This window comes from Puntigrus tetrazona, chromosome 6 (genome assembly GCF_018831695.1).
Source record: "Puntigrus tetrazona isolate hp1 chromosome 6, ASM1883169v1, whole genome shotgun sequence".
Lineage (NCBI taxonomy): Eukaryota > Metazoa > Chordata > Actinopteri > Cypriniformes > Cyprinidae > Puntigrus > Puntigrus tetrazona.
Window position 1 is genome coordinate 25,926,946 of NC_056704.1, and position 26,172 is coordinate 25,953,117.

The following is a 26,172-nucleotide window of genomic DNA, read 5'->3' on the forward strand; positions in this document are numbered from 1 at the left end:
TCCTCAGTTCCTGTACATATACAGTACACCCTGAGGAAAACCGTTTGATTATACAGTATTAGACCATAGAGTTCCATTCCAGATGCTATTTTTTTGCCAGGACTACTTTCCATTAATGGTTAATTAACACCCGAGAGCGTGCATTTGTAATTCACAAACTGTGTACAGTATGTACTGATGTGCATATTTATGTAAAATATATCCCTTTTCTCGTCTGCAGAGCAAGTTAATTGCTGGCCGCATTATTCCAGCGATCGCCACAACAACAGCTGCAATCGCTGGGCTGATGTGTTTGGAGCTCTATAAGCTTGTCCAGGGTCACCGGGAGATCACATCCTACCGCAATGCATATATAAACCTGGCCACCCAATACTTTGTCCTCTCACGTCCTTGTTCGGCCCCGACATACACAGTAAGTGATGATCATCTAATATGGTGTTGTCTGAATGAGTGAATGTGTAGGCCTTTTTCTCTTTAATCTGTTTATTAATATTTTATTTTATGTGCATTTAGCTTAAGGAGCTCTTAGCTGATGAATACAACATATAAAAATGGCGGTATGTGCTTATTGACTGTACGTCTGCATTGGCCCTTTTTTCTAACATAATTTATTAAAGCACTAATCACCAAAAAAGCACTAATCATCTCCAATCCAGTAATTTTACCATGATTAAAGAGGGTTGTTAACCGATGTGGATTGGCCAAAATCATAGTAATGCATGCTTTCAAGTAGCTTAATTGCTTTTATAAAACAGCATAATTATATATATATATATATAAATATATAAATATATCAAATATTATATGAAATATAAATATATATATATATATATATATATATATATATATATATATATATATATATATATATATATATATATATATATATATATATAGTGTTAATATTTAATATTTCAAAATTAAAATATAAAAACGTAAAAATAATAAATATGTATTTAATATTTAGATCTCAGTAAATTTAATCATATTCATTATCAGATTTATCCATTTTATTTTAACATCTTTTCACACCAAATGTGGTGTAAAAACAGTTCTTTCAGAAATATCTAGTAAATTTCACAATTAATTACAAAGAATTTGCATTGAATTAAACATAAAATAAGTCAAATGTTCTCCAGCAATCAAATTCATAAAAATCATCAATGCATCTTTCTTTATTCAAGCAATTTGTTTCAGACACTAATATGTTGTTTGTTAGAGTTAAATTTTTACAGTGTATTTTTACTCTCGTGCAGTGAAGTACAGGTGATTTTTACTCTGGTAGAGTTCTGTCATGAGGGCCGGAGGTGATGAGTAGGGAGTGATGGTTGGGGTGAAAGGCTACAGCATCAGTCTTCTGTCTGGGTCTGGATCACTACAGGCTTTAGTGAAATTATTTTCAACCTCAGGGGCTTAAACCACTTAGTAACTGTACACTCACCCCCGCAGACCTTCACCTGCCAGTCTGGTGCGTTTGCACAGTTTAGGGGACTTCCACTTTCAAAGGGAACACGTTCCGATTTAGAGAGTATTCAGACAGACACGTGTGTATATAAAGCAGCCAACAATGTGCATGCAAAATCTGGAGTTTTAAGTTTATTCTGGTGTGCTTATGAGTTTATAGCGACCGCTAGAGACTGAAAACAACTGAATGGTCCAAGATTTGTGCAGATAGACTTCACAGATGACGTAATGCTAACCCCAGACACGGCCGTCCACACATGGGGGGGAGTGTTGTTTCTACCAACATGTGCAGGGTCAGAGTTGAGGGTAATTCTCACCCTAGGGGACAGGCGGTGAGCTGGGCTTTGAAACACACAAGCTCATGTTACTTGTGTGATGTGACCATCTTCTGGAGTGTCCAGACATTTAACACACACACACACACTGTTTGGGTTGCAAGAACATTCATCGGCCCTAAGAAAGATTTAGACTCCAAAGCCATACAGATGTAAGAATAACTGGACAAGTTTTTTCTAACTGCATTATGTCTTTTAGACCATTTTACTGATTTTTTGTGGATGTTTGCAGTCCGTTCTTCTCATGTTCACACAGGTGTGGTTCGTCACATAAATATGTCAACATGTTCCATTAACTTCAGCAAAGTGTCACAATATTTTTGTATGCATTTCGAACAATATATCAGTTGATTTATCATTGAAATTCTAACCAACATCTGAACTACGGTTCAGACATGTTTCGAAATTAGTCTCCTATACTCACCAAGGATGCATTTATTGTATTAACAGCTAAGTAAAGACAGTAATATTGCAAAAAAACATTAAGTATTATTATCAATGTGGAAAACAGTTGTGCTGCTTCTTATCTTAAGAAACCATAATATAGAAAGTTCAAATGAGCAGCATTTATTTGAAAGAGACATTGAATAAATGTTTCTCGTTAGCATCCTTTCTCTCAAAACTATTTGTATTTTGCTTAAAGTGTGCATATGGTGTCTTAATGTTTAAGTGTAAGTATTTTAAATGATGCTATTAAACGATTAATTGTGATAATTTGAAAAAAAATTTAACATTTTTAAATATACTTTGTATATTTATTATGTTTATATAAGTACACACACACACAAACAGTATATATTTTGAATATGTATTTTATATGAGTATTTATATTAATATCATTATATCTATATATATTAAATGTATAATCATATAAAAAAGAAAAACATATTTTTCTTAAATATATACATGCATGTGTGTGTATTTATATATACATAATAAATATACAGAGTACACACAATCATTCGACAGCAGTAGTTTTAAAACATTTCAGGATTACTGTGTCTAGAAGTTTAACCTTTCAGCTTTCCCCCCCTTTATCTCTCCTTTCACTTTTTCCATTCCTTTTGTTTTGTTTGCATACCTTCTTCATATGACTGGCACAGTGTTCACTAGTCTTTTCCAAGTACAGGATGTGCGGAAAAGTTTCCACACATGGGACTAGTTAAGTTTGAGCCTGAACACGCTTTATTTTGTGATACTGATACTGTTTGAATGCAGTCACATGGCGGAAAACAAATCATTGAGTCAATTAGTTAATATTTAAATTTTTTTAAAATCTTTGTTTAGACTGTGGCGGTGATACGGTAGTCACCGTATGGAGCTTTGTCTGCTGTCAGTGTATTACATTGAGCTGTGGAAATATCTATTATGTCTCCTTTCCAGCCACGCAGCATCCAGTTGGAACATTTCATGGATTTAGAGAAAATAAACGCAAAGAGAGAGAGACAGGTTGGACTAACAGTAATGCATAACAGTCAGTTGCTTGCTTAAATTAACTTTTGAGTCACATAGTCACAAAAAAAGAGTTTTGACAATTTTACAGATCACAGACTAGAAGGTTTCTTCTAAATATATATATATATATATATATATATATATATATATATATATATATATATATACACACACACACACACACACACACACACACAAGTATATAAAAAGATACACTTGTGAAACTGTCATCAGAAATCTACTCTGAGGAAAGACGGATATGCTTGTAGCTTCCTGTTTTCTACCAAGGACATCCTTTTTTAAAGCCTCCACTATTTTTGCACTTTCAAGACGAGTTTGTTTATCTTTTCTTGTTTAGTGTTACAGACCTTGTTTTAGGACTATAAATTATGTATGTTATAAAACTGATATTCACAATCGGAGGCTTCAATTTTTCTTTCCATTTAAACTGCAGAATCTGTATAATAACATAAAGAAGCCCATATTTGTTGTGGATACCCATCCATTTAGTGTACTGTAGTGCGCTGACTATGATTCATCAGTATTTTACCATGGTCCCAGCATGCAATGTTACAATAAGAAAATTTTATCTGAAGTGAGACCCTAGTGCTCTGCTTGCTGGGGTTATAGCTGTGGAAACTTCAGCTCCTTATTAGCAGCCTCTCATGGCGTTTTATGAGACTTTGTCTGTCGTAACCCTGCAGAAAAGACCAGCATGTGTTTTCCTTTAGATGACGGTCATCATCATGGGATGCTGGTATGCTTGTGTCTCCATCATTCATTTGAGTGTGAGTCTTTTCCTCCACTGCCACCTTTTTTGTCCCTGTCACAGTTGCTCACAAGGTCAGTTTTTATTTATAGATTTTGTATGGATGTCACTTCAGACCTGTACCATCTTTGATGTTGTCTTGGATGCATTTATATGCATATTGGTTTATTATAGAAACGTCCACCTCAAAAGGTACTTTGGCCACATGGTTAAACAGGAACTAAAGGTCTAAAACAGTGTCAGTCTTTACAGGGTTAATCAGTACTTATAATTTAAACAAAATTGAGATTCATGTTTGAACATGCTTTTCAGGCAGCTTGGTTTTTCACCTGTAGGTGTTAATGTCAGGGTCTTCAGCGGTGAAGCAAACATCTGGCAGTGCTTGTAACGCTTTTAATAATTATAACTCAAGACTTTCTCTTTCTTGTAGCCACAGTTAACACATTTTTGCCCGGTTAAGTCATCTTACGCTGTTCATGACATAGGGATTCAGTACCATATCAAAAACATATCAAAAGAAGAAGAAACTGTTTAACAATTTACAGTTTATTTCAAAATAGAATTTATTCCTGCATTTTTAGCCTCATTGCTCCAGTACTCAGTGTCACATGATCTTTCAGAAATCACTCTAATATGCAGATTTGCTGAAATATTTCTTATTATTAGTAGTATTAAAAATAGCTGTCATGCTCAATATTTTTGTGAACTTTTTCTCTTGAACTTAAATAATGAAGTAGTTGTGTCTGCTGAAGTCCAAATAGAGTGGAGAAAATTATAGCATAAGCTATAAGGTAAGAGCATTTATTTGGATATGGCATGTTTGTTATTTGGATTTGGCACTTTATTTGGCCGTTTATGAATTATGACTGGCTGGAAATAGAGAGGACGACAGAGGAAAAGAGTGAGGAGGCAGAAATTGAACCCTGCAGAAATGACAGCTATTTCCTGCCATCGCAGGAAACTCCTCTATTAGAACCAGATTTTCTTGAGCTCCATTGCGGCTGCCTTTTTATTCCTTTAATCATTCACAGCTTCTTAGAGAGAGACCATGTAAGAAAGAAGGAGGCTGTGGGGGAGAACTGGAGGTTTGAAAGCCCATCTGCTCAATCCCAAAGCTTCTTCTCACTTCTTTGTTTTCATGCGTCCTCTTTAAGATGGAGTTTCAGAACATTGAGTCTTTACATGTTCATTCATTCATTCTTTTTTCCTTCTGTGTTTACTGTAGAGTGCACTCACTTGCATAATCTGCAGTGACAATAGAGCTGAAATGCGTATATCTTCATCAGCGGGCATTTGGTTTTGGTTAAAGCTTTGCCTTGTTAACGATGCACAAACACAGCATCCTAACCACTTTACATGATGACATCTTGATGAAGGGTTAAGGAGGATGATGCGCGTGTTTAATGTATTGCAAAATTTGAGGCCATGCACAATTTATAGATAAGAACAGAGCATGGAATAGACTTGCTAATGCTTCCCGTAATGTGTACTAGAGTTCTTTTTGAGTGATAACGAATACAATTTAGGCTTTCCATTTGTCTGTTTCAAATAAAAGCTGTTCTTTAAAACTTTCTATTTATCAAAAATTCCTTTAAAAGTCATATGAATATCAACGTTGATAATAAATGCTTATTGAGCAGCCAACCTGCATATTGGAATAATTTCTAAACCTGTAATAAAAACCTGTAAATTCAACATTGCACCACATGAATAAATTAAATTTTAAAGAACATCGAAAAGAAAATAATTATATTAAACTGTAATAATATTTTGCTGATTTTACTGCATTTTTGATTCAGTAAATGCAGTCTTTTGAGCAGATGAGGTTTGATTGCAGTAAAGTCTCAATGCTGCATTTTGTGTCAAGTGTAAATCGGCACGCAATGATTAATCAGGCCTGAAAACATATTCATCTGTTGTTTAACTGTTGATGAATTATTGAATTTACACCTCTAGTACTCCCCTACTTAAAAACAGGCCTAATTAAAGTTGTTTAAAGTATCGCCATCAGTTTTCTAGCTTTAATCTTTAACTGCTTTACCCTTGAGTCTTTCTTCTTCTCTGATCTTCAAAACTTTTTTATTACAATTGTATGGTTGAGTGAGCACAGAAATCCCTCTGGTTTTCATTCAAACAAAATGGCAATTTTTCATAGACATGCACCAGAATGTTTGCCAAAAATTGCGTGTGGCCATCTAAAGTAATTGCTTTGGAAGTAACAGCATATTGCATACTTTCCATATGTCTGCATGGTGAAATCATTAAGCCGTTCTTCATACGGCACATATAGTAGAGCCGTGCATTGTGTCATGGCTTGCCTTCACAAGACCACACCAAGAGGGTTAAATCATATAAACTATTCCTGGTGCTAAAAATAGAAGGATAGTTGGATAGATGGATAGCAGTTATTATTTCAGGCTATTATTGTGGTATCAGTTATTTCACTTAGGTTAGGCAGTCAAATGTCTTGCATATGGTACCGTTCTGTCTAAGTGAACAGTTCTTGACAAGTAAAGGTTCAAAGCGTGACAGACTTTGACGAAATATGCCCATCATCAGTGATCCCAATAGCCTTGACTCTGAACTTTTTCTCCCAGCAATGATTTTTCGTTGGTAGTCAGGATCAATCAGACCACAGGCCACACGTTATTTTCATTACCCACAGTGTTGAGTGCAGGAAAGACGAGCTTTCCCATAATTCTCCCTCCATGTGCAGCAGTGCCTCTGGAATCAGTCTTTAAATTAGATGGGAAAGTTCTGGTTTGGATTAGCTAATCTTAGACTAAGAAACCATGTGTGTACCTGATAGAAAATGCTGAGAGAAAATACGAGAGCGATAGATTAATCCTAAAATTGATGCGTAATCCTAGTCGAGTTGCATGTTTTAGAGATTCCAATCAATATACACTTTGTTGCCTTCAAGAGAAATATTTATTTGGAAAGTCATACACTGATAATTTACAATAAAGCCAGGAATGCGTGTTAAGAAAGTAAATAAGGAATCTGTATACAACATCCTCAAATGATATGTTTATTTGTCTGTTAAATCAACACGTTTAATTACAGTTTCAGAATCCAGGCTGTTTTGTTGCTGGGAGGCATGGCTGGTGTGCTATCAGTAGAATTTGATGATAATGCCTTGTGAGAAGAAAGTAAAAAAAGCTGTTTAGTCTGCTGGCATTTGTTGTGTCTATGATGCTCATCAGTGCAGCAATGCAATGCCATTTGCTGAAAGTAAAGGAATTGTCCATTAAACAGACACATGAAAACACTTATTCGATTAAGATGCTTTCCGTGCAAACATGTCCCCCAAGAATCCAAGCTAGACCGTAAAAGCCACAGTATGCTTAATTGGCAGGGCTTGTCTGTGGAAACACCAGAGCTCAGTATCACACTTCTCACCAGATGAAGTGTCTTTAACTTGTGATGTGCTCAGACTGCAATGAAATATACAGCGTTTAAAAAGTTCTGCTCGCTACATGAAATGTGTATCTGCCTGTACTTGTATAATGATTAAAAGACTGTCAGCAGTTGGTTGGTTGGCTTTTTTCTTTCAAGATTTGTGCAAATTACAAACCATCTTTGATTGGTTTGGCTTTCTTTATAATGACAGATTATGTAGTATTTAAGATTCTACTTTTCATTCCTACAGGGCATATATTTCAAGCTACTGAGTGCTCTGCTGAAAAATCTGAAATCTGACCTTATTAGAGCCTTAGTACTTCATTTGTGACTTGTTTGTGACTCCATATGTCCAAAGTGACTTTTTTCACTAAAGCCAATGACTGCCTACTTATGCATAACAATTAGTGAAATGCATTTGAAACCTAATAATGCATATAAACTACCCATAAGCACTGGTGGTAATGTCTTGAAACAGATTTGGCACAGTCACATGTAGATTAATGCCGTGGCCATAAATGAAAAGACATTATCTTGCAGAGTAATCGTTGAGGAAATGGAGAGTGTTTCCTTGCCGTGCAAATTCACTGTAATTCCATCAGATAACTGGAATTCTTTGGAATGCTCCGGATGATACATTTTTATTGATCATGAATTTGATGCTTAAATCTTGTCCAAATTATATGCTTTGGAGATCCCAAGAAATAAATGGTACGCCTTATTGGCTTAAAGTCGAATACTTTTTTTGTATATGCATTTATGAATTTGTTATCAGTATATTGTGCTTGTAATGTCTTATGAGGAGAAAGTAGAATTTGTTTAGTGATAACATACTCGGAATATTGTATTTATTTATTTACTTAATCTTTTTTCTACAAAAACCATCTTTCAAGAAAGCATGTTTTAAAAGCGTTTTAGCTGACTGCCAATTCGCGTAGACATGCATTCATGGCAGCTGCTCTCGCTCACAAATGGAAAGACCATGTGTTGCTTCGTCTGTTATTCAGCACTAGTTCTCTACCCATGCATATGTACAGCTGGAAAGATCACATCATTTTAATTTTGGAACATGGGAAGTGTCATTTACTGTCTTGTGTACGCATTGAAGTCTCTTCATAAACAAAACATCAAAAGCATGGAAAGCAGAACTGTAACTCGTGAAAGAGGGAAACATAACTCAACTGTGCTATTGTTCCTACTTATAGTTTATCTCAAAATATGTGTGTCAGTTGCACTGATAGGTCAGGAATCCATGTAAACAAGCAAATGTTTCGATCAGGGTTGTATTTCATTGAGCTTTGTGTTCTCATGATAATACCATGGTACACTTTGTTAATGTTAGCATCTACTCTGCTCTTTGCAGAAGTCATCCCAAAACAAAAATGCATGGCAGCTGGATTTTTATTGTCTAATCTTGATATACAGACGTCATTGTATTAGCTTTAGGCATGAAAACATCACTGTTGACCCTTGAGTCCAGACACCTCCAGGCCTCACCAGACATTTCCTGACTGTTTGCTTACTCTCCTCACCATCCTCAGCTTTCACTCAGCCATATCAGTCGAGGCCAAACATTACCAGCATTTCACGTAACCACTTATAACCTTATATGCCATTTATAACGAATTATATAACAAGGTTATAGTAAAATGTACCATGATAATTTAAATGGTACACTGACAATAACTTTCATTCAGAAATTACTAGTAAAATTTAGTTACAAAGAAATGTCAAGTAACACATTGAATCAAATGTTACATTTAAGTATAGAGGCTGTAATAGTATTTTCGTGCAAAACTTATAATCATTAAATAATCATTTAAAGTATGCACTGGAAAAAAATGGTACAGAAACAATTCTAGCAAATTTCACAAAACAATTACAAATAAACAGCAACACGCTGGATTAAAAACACATTTTATTCAAAATGTTTTATTTGTAATTTAAAAAAATAATAATTATAATTAAATGAATTGTACATCAGTTTTTTGTGAAATATTACAATATGCAAATATTATCAACATTCTAACATTGTAACTCCACTTTTAAATTTTTTTAAGGAAACTATTTATTCAAACATCTGTGATTCCAGATGCCCTTGTTGTGCCAATGTGTGACTAGTGTAGTACAATCCTATTACATTACACAACACGATGACACCCGTGACCTCTGGACTGTCTAATAGAAGCCAATCAATGATATTGATGTGCACAGAAACAATTATTGATCATAATCAGCAGGCTATTCAGACGTATTCATTGCACTGGCGAGTCGAACAAGGAAAAACTGTAAAAACACACTGAACTCAAAGCGTGTCGTCTTGTACTTATGTGACAATACTGATTAGGCTTCTGAATTTATGGGACCAGTGATTACTCCAAGGAGAATTATACCCTTTCAGCACAGGCCTGCATGGGCTGTGATGTGTGTGTGTGTGTGTGTTTGTGTGTGTCAGTCAAAGGGACACTCAAACAGAATGCACCATTTGTAAGAAACAAACTCTATTGACTGATTCCTTCTGGCACGTCGTCAGTCGGGGAGCGGTTCATTGGCAGAACAATGAGCCAGACTTCTGTTTACTTTTTAACACGTCAATGGGCCTTTTGTAGGAAGGGCTATAGTTGGAGTGTAAGTGTCAAACCCTCTGGAGATGGCCTGCCATGCTGTCACCCCTCTCCATTCTTTGTTACCCCACTCTGTTCCAGAAGGGGATATGCATGAGTTTAAGGAGATTAGAAGGAGATATTCAGAAGACAGTGGTATCTGATTTTGCTGTATACAATTGGCCCAAAAAGTATTTAAAACTGTTTAAATGTGATTGTATCACATGACAGTCTGAGTTTTTTTCAACTAACTTCACTTTTCTTTGTTATTTTTGTCTTTCAATTGGTTGGTGTTTTGGTTATTAAAGTAGGATGCATGAAGGTTTTTATCAACTATTTTGCTTATAAACTGAGGTTATGGCACCTTGAACATAAATGCAGTTGCTTTGATGTTTTATGATCCAGTGCAACGATGTTCATACTTTTTAAGTCTGACTTAAGTGGCCATGTACTTTTTGAGGCCATTGTTTGTGTTAAAATGCATCACTTTGACATCTTGTTTATTCTTGTGGTCAAACATCAAGAAAGGTCCTTCAGAATAGATTCGGTGATGGCCATCTGTCCCTCAGTTTTTCTCCCCAGGGGGCTCATGTACGATCCAGATCAATAATCATTTCCTAACGGCAGACACACTTTCAGCTGTCTCACTTTTTTCTGAAGCTCCTTTAGTAGAGCAATCAGTCTTGTTTTTGTTGATGAAAGAGAATTGGAAATACCCAAAACAACTGTGCAAATGGTACCTAACTTAACGCATAAACAAAAATCATTGATTTACTGTAGAATATTACACACTTATCTGCATTGATGTTTAGTAGAAATGTGGATGCTTCACAGCATGCAATAATGGTCAAAAGTTTGGGGTCAGTTGATTTTTGTTTGTTTTGTTTTTTTTCTTTGCTCTAAGCCTTCATTTATGGATTCAAATGCACCATATATGCACTAAAACAGTAATGTGGTGATATATTATTACATTTTAAAATGTGTTTTTTATTTAAAAAAAATTCTGCATCATTACTCCAGTGTTACATGATCCTTTAGAAATCATTCTGAAAATCATTCATATAAAATATAAAGTAAATTTTAAAAATTTGAAATCGACATCTTGTGCAAAACTGACAAGTTTGATTGATTTAATGCATCCTCACTGAATAAGTGAATTTCTTTTTTAGCCAAAAGACTTATTCACTCCAGACTTTTGAACAGTAGTGATTTTTTTTAAATACCACTGCAATTTTTCATGCACGCATTTTCTCCTTTTACCATTAATGTAAGTCAGTGTAGCATTTAACGGACAAAATCATTTATGCAGCAAAGACCATGCAAAATATTATTTCACCCTTAACTTAGAAAAAACCTGATGAAAAGATTCCAGCTAGGTCTCAATCCCTAGTGCCCATTTCAAGCTGTTTTTTGTCTGGGCATTGTGTATCAGCTGGCTGCCATATTTTGCCCCTCAGGCCACAAATTGACTTTTGGAGACACCAGTTACGCAAAAGCACTCATTTCATGGCTAGAATCCCCTTTTGCATGACGTTAAAGAAGTGGCATGGACAAATCAGCTGATAGCTTTTATACTGTAGCAACAGAGTTAAACAGCTCCAGAGGAAATGGATTGTTCATGTTCATCTGTTTGTTCGAGGCCACGTGTTTCCTCAGTTACGCCTTTCAGTTTACACACACTGGACTTTTGTGGGTGATTCAACACACTGATTTGGACTTTCAAAGACCATCATAAGATGAATTGTAATTTCCCAAACATCATACAGATTACCATTAGCACACTCGAAAAGATGATTGTACTCTTATCTACTCATAAAAAATGAACAAATGCAATTTTTGCCCAGCCAGACTATCATGATGAAGTAAAATGTTTCACCTCATTCTGGCCTATATGAACTATCCACTTAGAAAGTAAGTACTTGTCTGGCTGATTTTGAAAGGCGTCCAGTCAGCTCATTTTTACGGCATGTTTTAATGTGCTATTTAAAGGCAGGTTTATCTGAAGTATTTGATAACAAAATAACAACTTATTCTAAAGGTTCCCTAACAACAAAATCTTATTCTACACTCTTCTTACGGCGCTGAAAAACTCCTGAACAGTTTCAGAAGTGTAGCGTATCAAAATGAATCCATTGTTGTAGTTTTAACGAAGATTCTTTCTACCCTGAACCTCAGAGGACGTGAGCAATTCCATTTTTATTCCACATTCAGGAAGGGGCGACTTATCATGCTGCACCCTTTGCGTCAAGCTTCCTGTCTCTGAGAATCAACCATTGTGTTGCAGGCCACATCAAGCAGTCGCTCAACAATTGCTATCAAGCCTCTACTCAACTCTCGGCCGTTTGCCGGCCGCTAGATACGAGGTCTTTTGTATGTACTCCCTTTAACATTTAACACGTGCTGGAGTCACTCATATTTTCTAGTTGGTAAATGCATTCATAATGCAATCCTCAAAACATGTTGTCGAACAGTTGTGTGTTCTTTCGAATTCTTCTCCATGGCATGAACACAGCAGAGACACATGTTGAGTGGGGAAAAAGCCCAGTTTACAATGCAGCCTGTGATAGAGTTTATGAAGAACAGATGAGAATGTTGGCCGAGCTCCATTCTGAAAGTGATGACCTCACATGTTTGGCCCAGAATTTCATAGTTTCATCCTCCATGGACTATAGCAACAGAACAGCGCTCTGTGAAAGATATACTGCATTTCAATAATAAAAACTCAGAGGAACCATTGGAATTTATAATGATATTGTTTTAAAGCCATTTGTATAGAGTAATGTCTTAAGACCCCCAGTGAGCAAACAAGTGGTTTTGGTATAAAGACAATTTCTCAACAATTCAACAATTCTCTTCTGGCTTTATATTTTGTTTGTCTCTTCATTTAAAGCTTTATTTGTGATTTTAGAGCTTGGAGGCTTCATTGTGTTTAAAACAAGTGACTGAGACACAAGAAAGACATTGATGTATGTGTTAAAAGCTTGTGCTGAATGACTACTTCTTGAATATTTAATGTTTGTTTGTTGAAGTGTAAGCATCTATTTAGATCATGTAATAGTACACTATTTTTTGAGGTCAGTCGGTTTTTTTGTGTTTTTGAAAGATGTCTTACAAATGTTTATTTGGTCAAAAATACAAAAAAACTGACTGACCTCAAAAAATTACAAACAGTATTACTGTAAAATATTATTACGATTTACATTTAAATATATGTTAAAACATAATTAATTTATGTGATGCAAGGATGAATATTCAGCATCATTGCGCCAGTCTTTTGCGTCACATGATTCTTCACAAATCTGATTTATAGTTGCTTTATAATTTTGCAGAAACCATCACATTTTTTAAGGATACTTTGGTGAACGGTTAGCTTAAAAAAAGCATTTATTCAAAATCGAAATTAACTTTATTAATATCTTTACTATCACTATGAATGTGTCACTGCTGAGTAAAAGTAATTTCTTTACAAAAAAATCCTTACTGAAGACAAACATTTACATACTGATCGCATTTTAAAGACAAGCATTTACTTCATAGACTATGCATAATACCCCTTTAAAATTAACAGAGAGAACAATAAAAAGATCCCAGCCAAGTCCCAGTCTCTGGTGCCCATAATGTGTTTATCAGTGGTGTTTTGACCTCAGGCTTTTGAACAGTAGTGTAGATAAGTCAAGCATTAAGACGTGTGGCACCACAACACTGATATAATCAAGTGATGGGATTATGAAGGTTTATGGCACAAACTATTGGATCTCATGAGGCTTTCTACTGGCTTAGACTTCTTCAAATAGGATTTACATCATTCCTACAGACTAATGGGTTTCCACATTACTATGCTTATTTTTAACCCTCCCACTGAGAACTTAACGCTGTCAATATACCCTCCCTTTCATTTGCGGCCAGATTGACCCCTACTTTGTTAGAATGCCTTAGCATGCATTGAGGCTTCATCCGTTCTTGAAATGATTGCATTTTTTATGTATAGCATATGATATCTTTATTTGCTTCAACCTTATATTAACCAACGAAGTAGTCAAAGACGAAGTCGCCATGCAGGATCACAGATATCAGCACGCAAGCAGTGTGAGGGAAAGTCCAACTTCTAAAAGTGAGGTTTAGCCGCAGATTGGGTGGAGTGGATATATCTGGTGGATTCACTGCAATGTGGTCGGTGTCGGCACAGCATGACAAATTGATTGGTTTTCAAATTACTGTGGTTGAAAACATATGCTGGTCCTGCTATTTTCAGGACTGGGTAGGGAACTTGACCCCTACCACTTTTGGACAGTGATATCTGCCCTGGCAAGATTTTTAAAGATTTTAATTATACCATTATATACAATGCTACGGACATTTTTTATGATACTGGGTTAGATAACTTCAATATATACTACCATTCAAAAGTTTGAGGTCAGTAATATATATATATATATTTTTTTCATTGATAAAAATATATCAAAAGCGACATTAAGTTAAAGTGTTTGTTAATATTACAGTAGATTTCTATTTATATCTAGTTATTTTTACTTGTAATAACAATCTAATAATATATACAGTCTACTGTATTCAATGGTAAGCTCAAAATATTTATAAAAAACATATATATATATATACACACACACATCTGGGCACTCTGCAATTATCATTTTCATGATATGTGCATAAAAGTCCTAATTTCTTTAGAGAATGTTATGTCGTCCAGAAACATGGTATTTCTATGGTACTTTTATGCTATGGTATTAGTTTATTATTATCGTTATTATGAACCCAGGATGAACAAATGAAATCCATGTATTTCACACACAGTGAAGTCAAGCAGAGGGCAAAAAACAGTTTTTTTATGTCTCAGGTTGGTGGTAAAATTAATTAAGCCAGAGGACAATTTAATTGCTCATTGGTAGCTCTGGAGATGTAATCAATTCCAAGTTATTTTTAATTTTGGGAGAAAATTAAATTAAATGCAGATGAGTCACTTTCCTCATACAGTAAGAGTACAGAGCCATAAAAGTTATCAAAGATCCTTTGCTCCTGGAGGAATTTGAGGCCTGGCTGTGGGATCTGTATTTAGTGCTGTACTTGATCACATGACAGCAGTGTATTTTTAGCAGGTTTATGCATACTTCTACACGCAGTATGTTGAAATGTTGTCAGCAAGATCAAGTCAAGACATGGATCTGTTTTATTGAGCAGGACCGAACTTCCTCTTTCCATAGCTGTCATAAAATCTTCATGCATTGCATCTCAGGAACACTTTTTGAACAGTCCTTGAATTTATCATTCATAATTTATAATCTGCAACAAATGTTTGTAAATGAGATGTTTGTAGTATGTTCCTTTATTAATTTTTACCGGTATATACTGTAAAAAAAACGTTTTTTACTACTATGCTGTGCTAGCAAATAGTATTTCAGTGTTTCTTCACAATTACATGTTTAATTCATTCTGTGACCTGCTGCGTCTTTGTAATTATTTGTGAAGTTTCTTCATCAATTTTTGATGCACAGAATAATACAAACTTGCGCAACTGGGCCTAAAATTTACTGTAATGTAGCAACTGTAATATGCCTCAGGATTAGTATTATTCTAAGCGAGTTGGTTCTTGTGAGAAGCAACATTTTTTTAGTCTAGAGCCTTAAGTGAGAAAAGACCAAAACTCCTTGCAAACCTTAGTTTATAAATAAATATAAGAAATGGTTGTTTTTTTTCGCTGTTTGCTCTTTACCTTGTTTCTGGTGTTATATGACCTCTGACCTGAACTGTGTTTGACGTCTAAGACATGAGCCGCAAATGTGTCAGCAGGGATAACAAGATCTATATCAGCTGTTAACGCCACATCTATGTACTTCATGCAGACCTGGTCGGGATAGTGAGGTAGAGGTAGAATGCATGGGAGAACTAGCCTATAACCTCACCTGAGAGTGCAGATGTGCGTTAACGTTTGTTAACATGTGCATGTGTTTTAGAGCCGGTGTGTCTTGTCTGTCTTCAGGTCGCAAAGCAGCGGTACTCTCTTTGGGACGACTTCCTGGTGCAGGGCCGGCGTGAGGGTCAAAAGGAAATGACCTTGGAGGAACTGCTGAAACACATTAAGGTTAAAGCACACACGCTGTCAACATCAGACACTTAAAAGACATCAGATACCGTTCACACTCAGTCTCACACCAGTTTTTGAAACCTTCTTTGTCTTTTCTTTGGAACTAGAACTAATTTCTCTGTGCCGTGCATGCTTACGCATTTAAAAGTTTGGGGTCAGTAAGATTTTCTATGGTTTTGAAAGATGTCTTTTGCGCTTAACAAGGCATTTATTTGTTTAAAAATACAGGTAAAACTGTAATATTGTGAAATATTATAAAAAATTAAAAATAGCTATTTTCTATTTGAATATATTTTCAAATGTAATTTAGTCTTGTGAATCAAATCAGAATTTATTTATCATTACTGCAGTATTCAGTGTCATACGATCCTTCAGAAATCATTCTAATATACCGATCTGCTGCTAATATACTGATTCATTTAACATTTTTAGTATTTTTAGTAGATTCTTTTCTTGGCCAAACTGAATGCATCATTTCTGAATAAAAGTATTGATTTCTTACATAAAAAAAAAAATGTTGCATTAAATAGTTTTGACTTCCCCATGAGATTCTACATAGACAAGCTACGTGAGCATTACCTTGTTGTTACTCATTATCTTACTAATCACAGTGCACTGAATGTAATAAAATCAGAATCATTCTCACCGAAATGTCGGTGAAGTTAGATGTTTTAATTAGTTTAAACTTGCCCCTTCAAAAAAATCTACTAGTATTAGTGTAGAGTACTATTACTGTATATAAAATTCCACCAGCATTTAGCGGGCTAGCATGGTGTTAATGTCAAGCACTAATGAACACACATATTGAGTGACATATGTTTGCGGTTGCGCATAGTGTCTGTTGAAATAATATTTTTTCTCATTTCAGGAAAAGCATAATTTGAGCATCACCGGCCTGTATTATGGCACTGCTATATTGTACAGCGACCTCTCTGATCATTCTGATCGCCTGAAGCTAAGGTGTGTATGCCGACATGCAGCTGTTATTCAGGGAAACATTGCACTCTGAATTAATATTGTATGTGTTATATTCAATGTTTACCTGCATAATATTAACCTGAATTCTAAAGCAATGTCATTACATCTGTCTAGACTGAGAGATTTCGAAAATTTTTGTCCCCTAGTGTTTATTTTGGGATAACGGGGATTTTCCTAAGGCTTTCCAGCATAACTGCCATTTAAAGCCACGCGCCTTCATTAACCCCTCACTCCCCTCTGCATGCATCTGTGTGCATCTAACATCAGTCTGCTGAGAGATCTCAGGGTTATGCACGGGTTCTTCCTGCCGAAACTAAAATTGGTCTCAGTGGACAAATTAAGAGGGGGTTATTACCCTGTGTCTCCTGCCGTTTCTCCATATACATTTCTGTGAAACATTTGACATGATGCAAAAGCATGTAAAAACTTTCCGAAGTTTGGTACAGCATAGAAGTTACACTTGCAGTAATATTTAAATGTTTTATTGTATTTTGATCAAAAAGTGATGCAGTCACTTTTTTCAATGCACTATAGTTACTGTGCAGTAAGCAAGTACTTCATTCTCAACATAGCCGATGTTACTTGGGCATAAATGTGACCTTCCTGTTCCTCTATAATTATGAGCGAGTCCATACCACACCCTTACATAAATAAACACTCTACATTAATTCACAGCAACTGTTCTTAATGTATCAGTATCTTACCTAAAGAAGATAATGCTGGTTATAAAGCTTTTCTTTGATTTAGTCTTAAAGAAAAGTGGCATTTTTACTCATTGATGAACTTATTGTTTGTGCAGCATGAGTGAATTGGTACGCACCGCAACCAAGCGTGAGATTCCAGATCACCAGCAGATGTTGGAGATCGTTCCCTCGTTTGAAGAGGACGAGGACTGCCAGAGGGTCCCACCCATCAGATACCTGCTCAGGTGATGCTGGAGACCGCAGCCTTACCTTCACAAACAATAAGATCTGCTATCAACTGCTCTCAAATAGTAAAATACTCTAAAGTACCTTTAATTCTAGATTAATATGTTGAACAGTCATAAAATCATGCGAAATTGTGCACTGCATAAAAAACTAAGTAAAAACACTTTACAAAAAGGTATCTTCTGTTGACATTAATGTATTTACTACACTGGAAAAAAAATATTAAAATTTATTTATAATTACAAAGAAACAGCAACATGTAATTGTGAATCAAATATGGAAATATTGTTTTTATTAACTTAGAATTATAAAGAGTTTATTTTATTTTGGTTAGTTAAAATAGAGTTGCTCATTGTTCAGTGCACAATGCATTAATGTTAAACCAACACCTTTTGATTTTAAAAATGGATTAATACACATTGAAATAAATGAACAATACTTCTATTGCATTTTTTTTAGAGTTAATGTTAAGTAATGTTAACAAACGACGCCTTGTAAAGTGTTAGCAACACTGAAAAAGTCTCAAGTAAACAGATCAGAATATTTTGCAGTTTAAAACTTGAACTGGATTTTTTTTTTTTTTTTTGAGAAGAATGACAATTTTCTGTCTGCAAGTAAAATAGCTTTCTGTTATCATGTTTAAAAGAAATACTTTGTGTCCTGTATCAAAGTGACCCCTGTGGTTTGTTGATTCCTGCCCTCATCCCTTTGTTATGCATTCATGACCACCCACCCCTCGCCTCACTATTATCATGAAAACACTCCCAGAGCAGAGCCAGAGACCCAAATCAGCTGCGTCTGTTTCAGTTCATTAATTTAATCACCTTTAAACACATCTGTGTGCGTTCAGTCCTAATCACGTTACGGCAGTGGCTCACATTCACAAAAAGACTTGACAGCTGGGCCTTTTTCTTTCTGGCATATTCCTGTGTCAAGCCTTCAAATTTAAGCAAAATTCTAAATATAAAAAAAAATAAAATAAAATAGTCAGTTGAGTTATTTTGAAGAGAGCATTCCATGAGTCACTTCATTACGGACTTTTAAAAATGAAGTATAATATTTGCATATTGCATATTATATTAGCGTATATGAGCTGTTTGGTGTTGTTCAGATTTGTTTATTCTGATTCTTTAATAAAATGAATTGGTGTCTCATTTCAGTTGCAGCTTATTTATAAAAAGCAACAAGCCTTGAGAGATTATACATATGAAGAATTTTTTTTTTTTTGCTTTTCACATTGTCCTCAGTCAAATGTTTTTGAACATAACATACTTTGACTTTTAGAAAAACGCATCAGATAACAGATTCTTATATAAAAAGCATTTATTACAATATTTATTAATACACAGAACAATATTACACATTTTAAAAAGTAAACTCGAGCCCGTTGTCATGAACACATCAGATGTATCCAATGACGTCATTGCATATGATAGGCTGTCGACTGCCCGACTTCATGACAGCGCTGAACTGGTAAAAGTCTGGTCCCAATTGGTGCAAACTTGTATGGGACTGGTGAAAGAAGGGTTTGGGGGCTTGAAATCCCACGGGACAAGACATGCGTTTAGTGCAAGCCTTCCTCTCCTCGACTCCCTTTGACATGCCCGCCAATTTCCGCCGCATGTTGACCAGAAAGTCCTTGGCTATTTTGCGGCTGGCGTTCGGCTTGAGTTCTGCAGAATCTGGGCACTCTGGAAGATCCATCCAGTTCTTAATAAGATCGGCAAAGCTATTGTCCCCGAGAACCAGCGGTTGCCTGTTACGGCCCCTGGTTAACAAAGACGTGGTCCAGTCCGTTGGGTCGCTGGCCTCAAACGACGTCCAGCGCTCCAGGCATGCGTCAGACGTGGACTTGGGTCGGATTCGGTTGGTGCGGACACACGCCGAAGATGAAACGCGCACGTTCCTCGTACGCCTCAACACTACGCCCTCGTCCTGCCACGACGCTTCGGAGTATCCCGAATCAAAGTCCAGGCTTTTCACGCTGCTCGGGGAGCCTTGAGGCAGACGGTCAACCCCGGCCTCCTCGTCCTCCTCTTCCTCCAGCGGACTGGCCAGGCAGCAGGCCGAGTCGTAGGTGCTGACGTCGCTGGCGTCGGAGATCTGCAGGCGACTGAGCTGCTCCCGCTGCTGCGCCCTTTTTTGACCGGCTCTAGTCGCGTACGAGCACTTCGATTGGGCAGCGGGTTCTCGTATCTGCTTCAGATCCTGCAGAGACCTCATCATGTAGCGCATCTGGTCCCGGAAACAGTCGCCTGAGCCACGAACGCACAGCTGGAGAGGGGAGGGAAATAAATAAGTTAGTGCATTGTTGACATTTTTTCTATATCACCCAACTATTAAGTAATTAAAAATATGAATAAGATCTGAAATATGGAAAAAAAAAATTTGACAATATTTTGACTTTTCTCTTAGTTTTAGGAATTGATGCATTGTCAGCATTTCAAATTTTAGCATTTTTTACGCTTTCATAATACGGTTTTATTAAGACTTAGAATTTGTTTTTCTATTTATTAAAGTTGTAGTTATTTTGTCATGTTATGACAGTATTTTAACATTTTTTTAAATGAGATTTATTTTATAGTTCATTTGAGTTCAAGTTTGTGATTTTATTGTTTTGTCATTTGACAAACGTAGGATTTTCTCATTTCATAATTGTGATTTTTTTATTTTTTATTGTTTGGGTCAGCAGTAATTAACCTACACTATACTGTTGTACCATCACAGTACATTTTCATAAGGACAAGATGCGCTTGTTCTTCAAATGATCCAAATAAAAGTTGAACCGATTGCTAGACTGATATGTCCAGGAACTACAATTGTCTTGGAAAACAATCCATGGACCAGGCCGTAAAGTTGACATTTTTCCCCCCCAGATGAAAGTAGTCCAGAGTTTTCCGCAGTTTAATCCAGCAGCATTAATCAACAACATGAGTGGGAGAGAAACAAACACAATCCATTTGGCAGCGTCTCTGGGGAGAGGAGTCAGAGCATGATGCATGCAGATACATCCGCGCTGATTGTGGGAACGGGAAACAAGAGGAGTCCCTTCCTGCACCGCTGCTGGAAGCGAGAGAGGCCACACTTCTCCCACCTCAAGTTCATGAGTAATGCACGGATTGTTGTGGTTGAAAAGGATATGAAGTCATTTTTTTGGGACAATGCTATACAGCTTTGGCTGTAGTTCAGTGAATGAACGGCATTCAAACCAATTCTGTACGTTAGTCTATTTGTGAGGATTTAACAAAAGCAAAAATATAAAAAATTGTGCTATTGCTATAATTTTAACATTTTGTAGAGAAAATGCAAATTAAATTTTTTTTTTTTTTTAAATGTAGCATCTCGATACTAAGCATTTAATACATTTTTAAATTGCATGTCTATTAAACTTTTTTCAGTTTTTGCTTTAGCCATTTTAGCACATCAGCTTTAACTGAAATGAGCTTCTCATTTTCATTTAAACTTTTTTTTTTTTTTTTTTTTTTTTCACAAGTAAAATCTAATTTACAGTGGTTTTATTATGATAAATCTCCAGAATATCTTGCAACCTCCTAAATTCTAACAACTAAATTCCTCTTGACCAGGCTTGGCGTTATTAAAGTAGATTCAATCTTTCTAAGCTCCACACCTCTCAACCACAAGAAAGTCACAGTTTTCCTGCGATAACATCCCCCTACTTTCAAGCGATTTACTTTACTTTCACTTCCAGCTCTGCTGTAGCCGTTAAGTATTTGGAATTTTTTGGGAATGCTTTTGAAAAGCAGAAAAAAAAAAAAAAACACACCCATGAATGTGTAGAGACGGGTTTGAGGCAGAGCTATAGGACCAGTGACCACTCCATGATGTTATCACAGCTGTGAGAACTTAGCCATTTGGCTCTAAGCTGCAAATGTGTGTGTGTGTGTGTGTGTTCGAAAAGCCAGCGGTTGCCAGAGGCCATGAAAAATGCATAGAGCTGGGTAGTGGTTAACCTCCATCACTGCTGAAAACCTACATTTCATTTCACAATTACAGTTCAAGATAGTTTATAATGCCTGAGGGAGGCACAAAAAGCATCAGTGCATGGGTCACATTAATATCGGAGTTAATATTACAGACATATTAATGCAACACATGAACAAATGAATTCAAGATGCCACATACGCCTTGAGACTCTAAACTGACATTTTAGCACAAGTGCAGAAAAAAACCCAACACTAAATATTTTGCAAAGGTTGCTGCAATATTGTCCTCTCAGTGGCAGAAGTGAACTATTTCATTCGGTTACTAGTAAATAACTCAAAACATGACTTTTTGCCAGTCCAAGTATAGTTAAGAGAAAAACCTCGTATAACTTGTATGTGAATGCATACCCCGTATATACTCGTTTAGTCAATACGACTATATTCTTTGTTAAACTGCATGGATTAAACTAAACACGCGACCCTTTACAATATAATTTTTTAGACAACTTATCCAGATGAAAAAGAACAAAGCAAGCAAATAAAACATTTACTTACCATGATTATTTTTCTTTTGCTGAGTTAGTCCACTTGGAATAGCTTCCCGTTGCCCCTGAAAAAAAATGAAGTGGCATAAATATTTTATTTAAACAATGCACAGCTGTGCGTATAATCAACCTAAGAGAGTCTGAAACACTTACCAATTAATCACACAGACAAAAAAAATATCCAATAGTAATAAAGCTGTCTAGAGCGACATAAAAACAAAACTCCTGATGCAGATGCGCGCTCGCCTTGTGTTATCATCAATGCGCGTTTGGACTGAGGCGCTGAACGCTTTTGACCGCGCCGTCAGTTTCCTGTCAGGACAATCTCAACCAATCAGCGACACGCGTCCGCCTTCCAGCCAATCAAAGAGCGCGAGGGGAAACGTGAGCGAAGAACAAACGCCTCGCACCTGAGAGAGCTGCCGATTGATTTGATCATAACAATGTTTGTCTTTAACAAGATAGAAAGTAAAAAGCGTTATTAAATTATTAAATTTAAATAAGAAATATTGTCAATGTAAATTTGTAGTCCGTTCCTTTATTTTTGTTACTATGTACAACATATAGTATAATTTACATTTCTTTAAAATACTTTATCATCATAATAATTGCAAATACCATTATATTATGGCATACTTATAAGGAATTTAATATGATATTTCCTCCACTTGTACCATGGTACTACCACAGTACTTCAGGCAGAGGTTCAAACAAAAATGCCTGTCTAAAAGACGTCGTTTTATAAAAATGTAGTATTGAGTTTGGGTCGGTATTTTTTGTACGTAGTTTAAAGTTCTTGTCAGCGATATTGTCAGTCATTTTGACTTCATTATTTACACAAAGTGTCTGTAGCGCCATCATATGGCCGTGAAATGATAGTGCAGAATGTGTAAAATTAAAAAAAAAAAAAAAAAAAAAAAAAAAAAAACCCCAAACAAACAGGGTTATCAGCATCAGCAAAAAAATAAAAATAAATAAATACATTTGCAGCACCAACACACATGAAATAATAGAGACAAGGAGCACAAGTCTCTCTTACATAACTTTTATTTCCAACGAAATCTTTTATGGTATTTAGATATTAACCCAAGACTGTGGTCTAAATTTTATTTAGCTCTTAAAATGTGCTCAACACTTTACACTTCTCATTTAATAGCGTGAATAAAAACAGCCCTATGATCTACAGACGGTGAAAACAAGGCACAGACATCGCGCAAAAAAGAAGGGATGGCACAGCAACGGGAAGGAGAGATGTGAGGGCGGATATAAATATTTTACACGTTAGTCAATCCTGGACGGTAGTACAGAGAGTGAGACACGTGAGGGAACGTCACGCGAGCAGTTTCTTATGATCCGTCATGCAACGATATACAGTTGGTGCCTGGGACGAAGAGTGGCGTTACAAAAGAGATGTCTCGTTTTCTTTCTGTGCTCACGTCAACTTTACAAAAGAAGCATTTCGCTATTGAGTTTAATAAAATTAGCACATCCATAAAAGAAGTCCTCACCCACCCCATCGGTAACCTGTCAGAAACAAACAAAAAAACCCAAAGCTCAATAGAAACAAATATCAGAATATAATCCTTGACTCTCCACCTGTTTTCCCGGCAGAAAATAACTGCAAAATTAAATATTTACACATTGAGAACCAATTTAAAATCAGGTTCGGGAAAGAAGGACAGTGTGCTGGAATTCGGTGAAGTTTCTCTTTTCCTTGTTCACGAGTCTTTTTCAGGTCGTCACATAAAAAAAACGTTACGATTCTTATAGGTAGTTGAAGGCAGTCTAGCATGTCGTGTAGAACCAGCTCCGGCAAACAATTTACACCTTCCTGAGGAATAATCACAAAACGAATGAAGAAGGTTAAGAGTTTGTGGGGTTTTTAAAATGATAGAAAGTGTGACAAAATGACCATACAATGATTTGTTAGCGAAGTAAGCATGCGCCATCTTTAACAAAGCAAGCTAATTATCGTCTAATTATCGGTTTAAAAAGTTTAGGGTCTGCAGGTTTTAGCAAGGATGCATTAAATCAACCAAAAGCGACAATAAAGCACGTTTATGTGATTTTATGTAAATTAAATGCAGTTCTTGCCAACAAAGAATCCTGGAATGTATTAGTTTCCACAAATATGTGACTGCCGTTTCTAACATTAATAATAACAATAATAATAATAATGTTTACTGAGACTGGGGTGATGATGCTGAAAATTCAGCTTCAATTATAAATTATTAAAAAAAAAACTAAAAAAAAAAAATAATAATAAAAAATAATAAAATAAAACGTAATTAAACATATATATATATATATATATATATATATATATTTTTATATATATAATAAATAAAAAAAAATAAAATAAAACATAATTAAACATATATATATATATATATATATATATATATATATATATATTTATATATATATATGTTTAATTACGTTTTATTTTATTATTTTTTAATATTTATTATATATATATATATATATATATATATATATATATATATATACGTTTTTTTTTATTATTTTTTATTATTATTATTTTATTATGGTTTATATATATATATATATATATATATATATATATATATATATATATATATATATATATATATATATATATATATATATATATAAACTGGTTTATATATATATATATATAAACCAGCCCATTTAAACATGCAAAAAATATTTGTTTTATTTTGATCAAATAAATGCATCCTTGGAAAATCTCACCAGCCCCACATTTAGTGCAAGTGTTCCTCAAATGTTGAAAATACTTCTGGAGCAGCTGTGCTCATGCATATGAAAGTGTGTTTATTAACCTCATCATTCTCTCGGCCACCTTCATTAAAAAAGGCCGCAGTCCTTCAGGTTGTTTTTGATGATGACGTCAGTGACGGCGTCGAACACAAACTGCACGTTCTTAGTGTCAGTCGCACAGGTAAAGTGGGTGTATATTTCCTTGGTGTCTTTTTTCTTGTTGAGGTCCTCAAACTTGGTCTGGATGTAACTGGCGGCCTCGTCATATTTATTGGCTCCTGCATAAAAACAGAAAATACGGGTTTGAACACGCAGTAGCAGTTGCCTAATCTTTTAAAATGTACCTCAGAGTCATCGTTACGTTTTGGTTTTACTACAACGAAAGAACTCGGGTTTAACTGAAGCCTCGTCGTGGGATAATATGATTGTGAATAAGCAGTGGTGACGTCAAGTACCCGAGTACTCCGGGAAGCAGATGGTCAGAGGGCTGCGTGTGATCTTCTCCTCAAACAGGTCCTTCTTGTTGAGGAAGAGGATGATGGAGGTCTCGGTGAACCACTTGTTGTTACAGATGGAGTCGAAGAGCTTCATGCTTTCGTGCATGCGGTTCTGAAAAAAAAGAGGAACGTGATGATCCAGAAACTGAAGGTGCTGCGCTGTAACTCAACACCAGAGGGCGCTGTCAGCTTACGCTTGCTCTAAACAGGCTGCATTCTAGTGTGCACTACTTTGACAGGGATCTTTGTAGGTATCAGCTATGCGTTAGTCAGTGTTGTGACTGTTTGTAACACAAAAGACACCAGTCTAAATTAAAACGGCTCATTTCTTTCAGAAAGGAACACGGTATTTGGCCCTTCTTGTTTTAAGAAAACTGTTTACTTAAATTGT

The 26,172-nt window shown here is 35.7% G+C and overlaps 3 protein-coding genes across 3 annotated transcripts in view; 1 reads left to right on the forward strand and 2 right to left on the reverse strand.

The window, feature by feature from the left end:
- uba7 (ubiquitin-like modifier activating enzyme 7) overlaps window positions 1-19,073 on the forward strand; it is a 34,338-nt gene extending 15,265 nt beyond the window's left edge. The window contains exons 22-25 of the mRNA XM_043242950.1: window positions 221-412; window positions 16,021-16,122; window positions 16,994-17,085; window positions 17,903-19,073. Of these exons, the coding sequence (XP_043098885.1) occupies window positions 221-412; window positions 16,021-16,122; window positions 16,994-17,085; window positions 17,903-18,035 (519 nt within the window). The 3' untranslated portion in view covers window positions 18,036-19,073. The remainder of the gene's footprint in view (window positions 1-220; window positions 413-16,020; window positions 16,123-16,993; window positions 17,086-17,902) is intronic.
- Window positions 19,074-19,337: 264 nt separating this feature from the next.
- On the reverse strand, window positions 19,338-23,307 carry inka1b (inka box actin regulator 1b). The gene is made up of 3 exons (XM_043242952.1): window positions 22,675-23,307; window positions 22,532-22,586; window positions 19,338-20,306 (listed from the first exon to the last, which is right to left on the reverse strand). The coding sequence occupies exons 2-3, from the start codon at window positions 22,532-22,534 to the stop codon at window positions 19,434-19,436; spliced, it is 876 nt and encodes a 291-aa protein (XP_043098887.1). The 5' UTR covers window positions 22,535-22,586; window positions 22,675-23,307; the 3' UTR covers window positions 19,338-19,433.
- A 243-nt stretch (window positions 23,308-23,550) lies between these two features.
- The window catches only part of gnai2b (guanine nucleotide binding protein (G protein), alpha inhibiting activity polypeptide 2b), a 39,770-nt gene continuing 37,148 nt past the window's right edge, over window positions 23,551-26,172 (reverse strand). The window contains exons 7-9 of the mRNA XM_043242951.1: window positions 25,740-25,893; window positions 25,347-25,562; window positions 23,551-24,352 (exon numbers count right to left, since the gene is read on the reverse strand). Of these exons, the coding sequence (XP_043098886.1) occupies window positions 25,372-25,562; window positions 25,740-25,893 (345 nt within the window). The 3' untranslated portion in view covers window positions 23,551-24,352; window positions 25,347-25,371. The remainder of the gene's footprint in view (window positions 24,353-25,346; window positions 25,563-25,739; window positions 25,894-26,172) is intronic.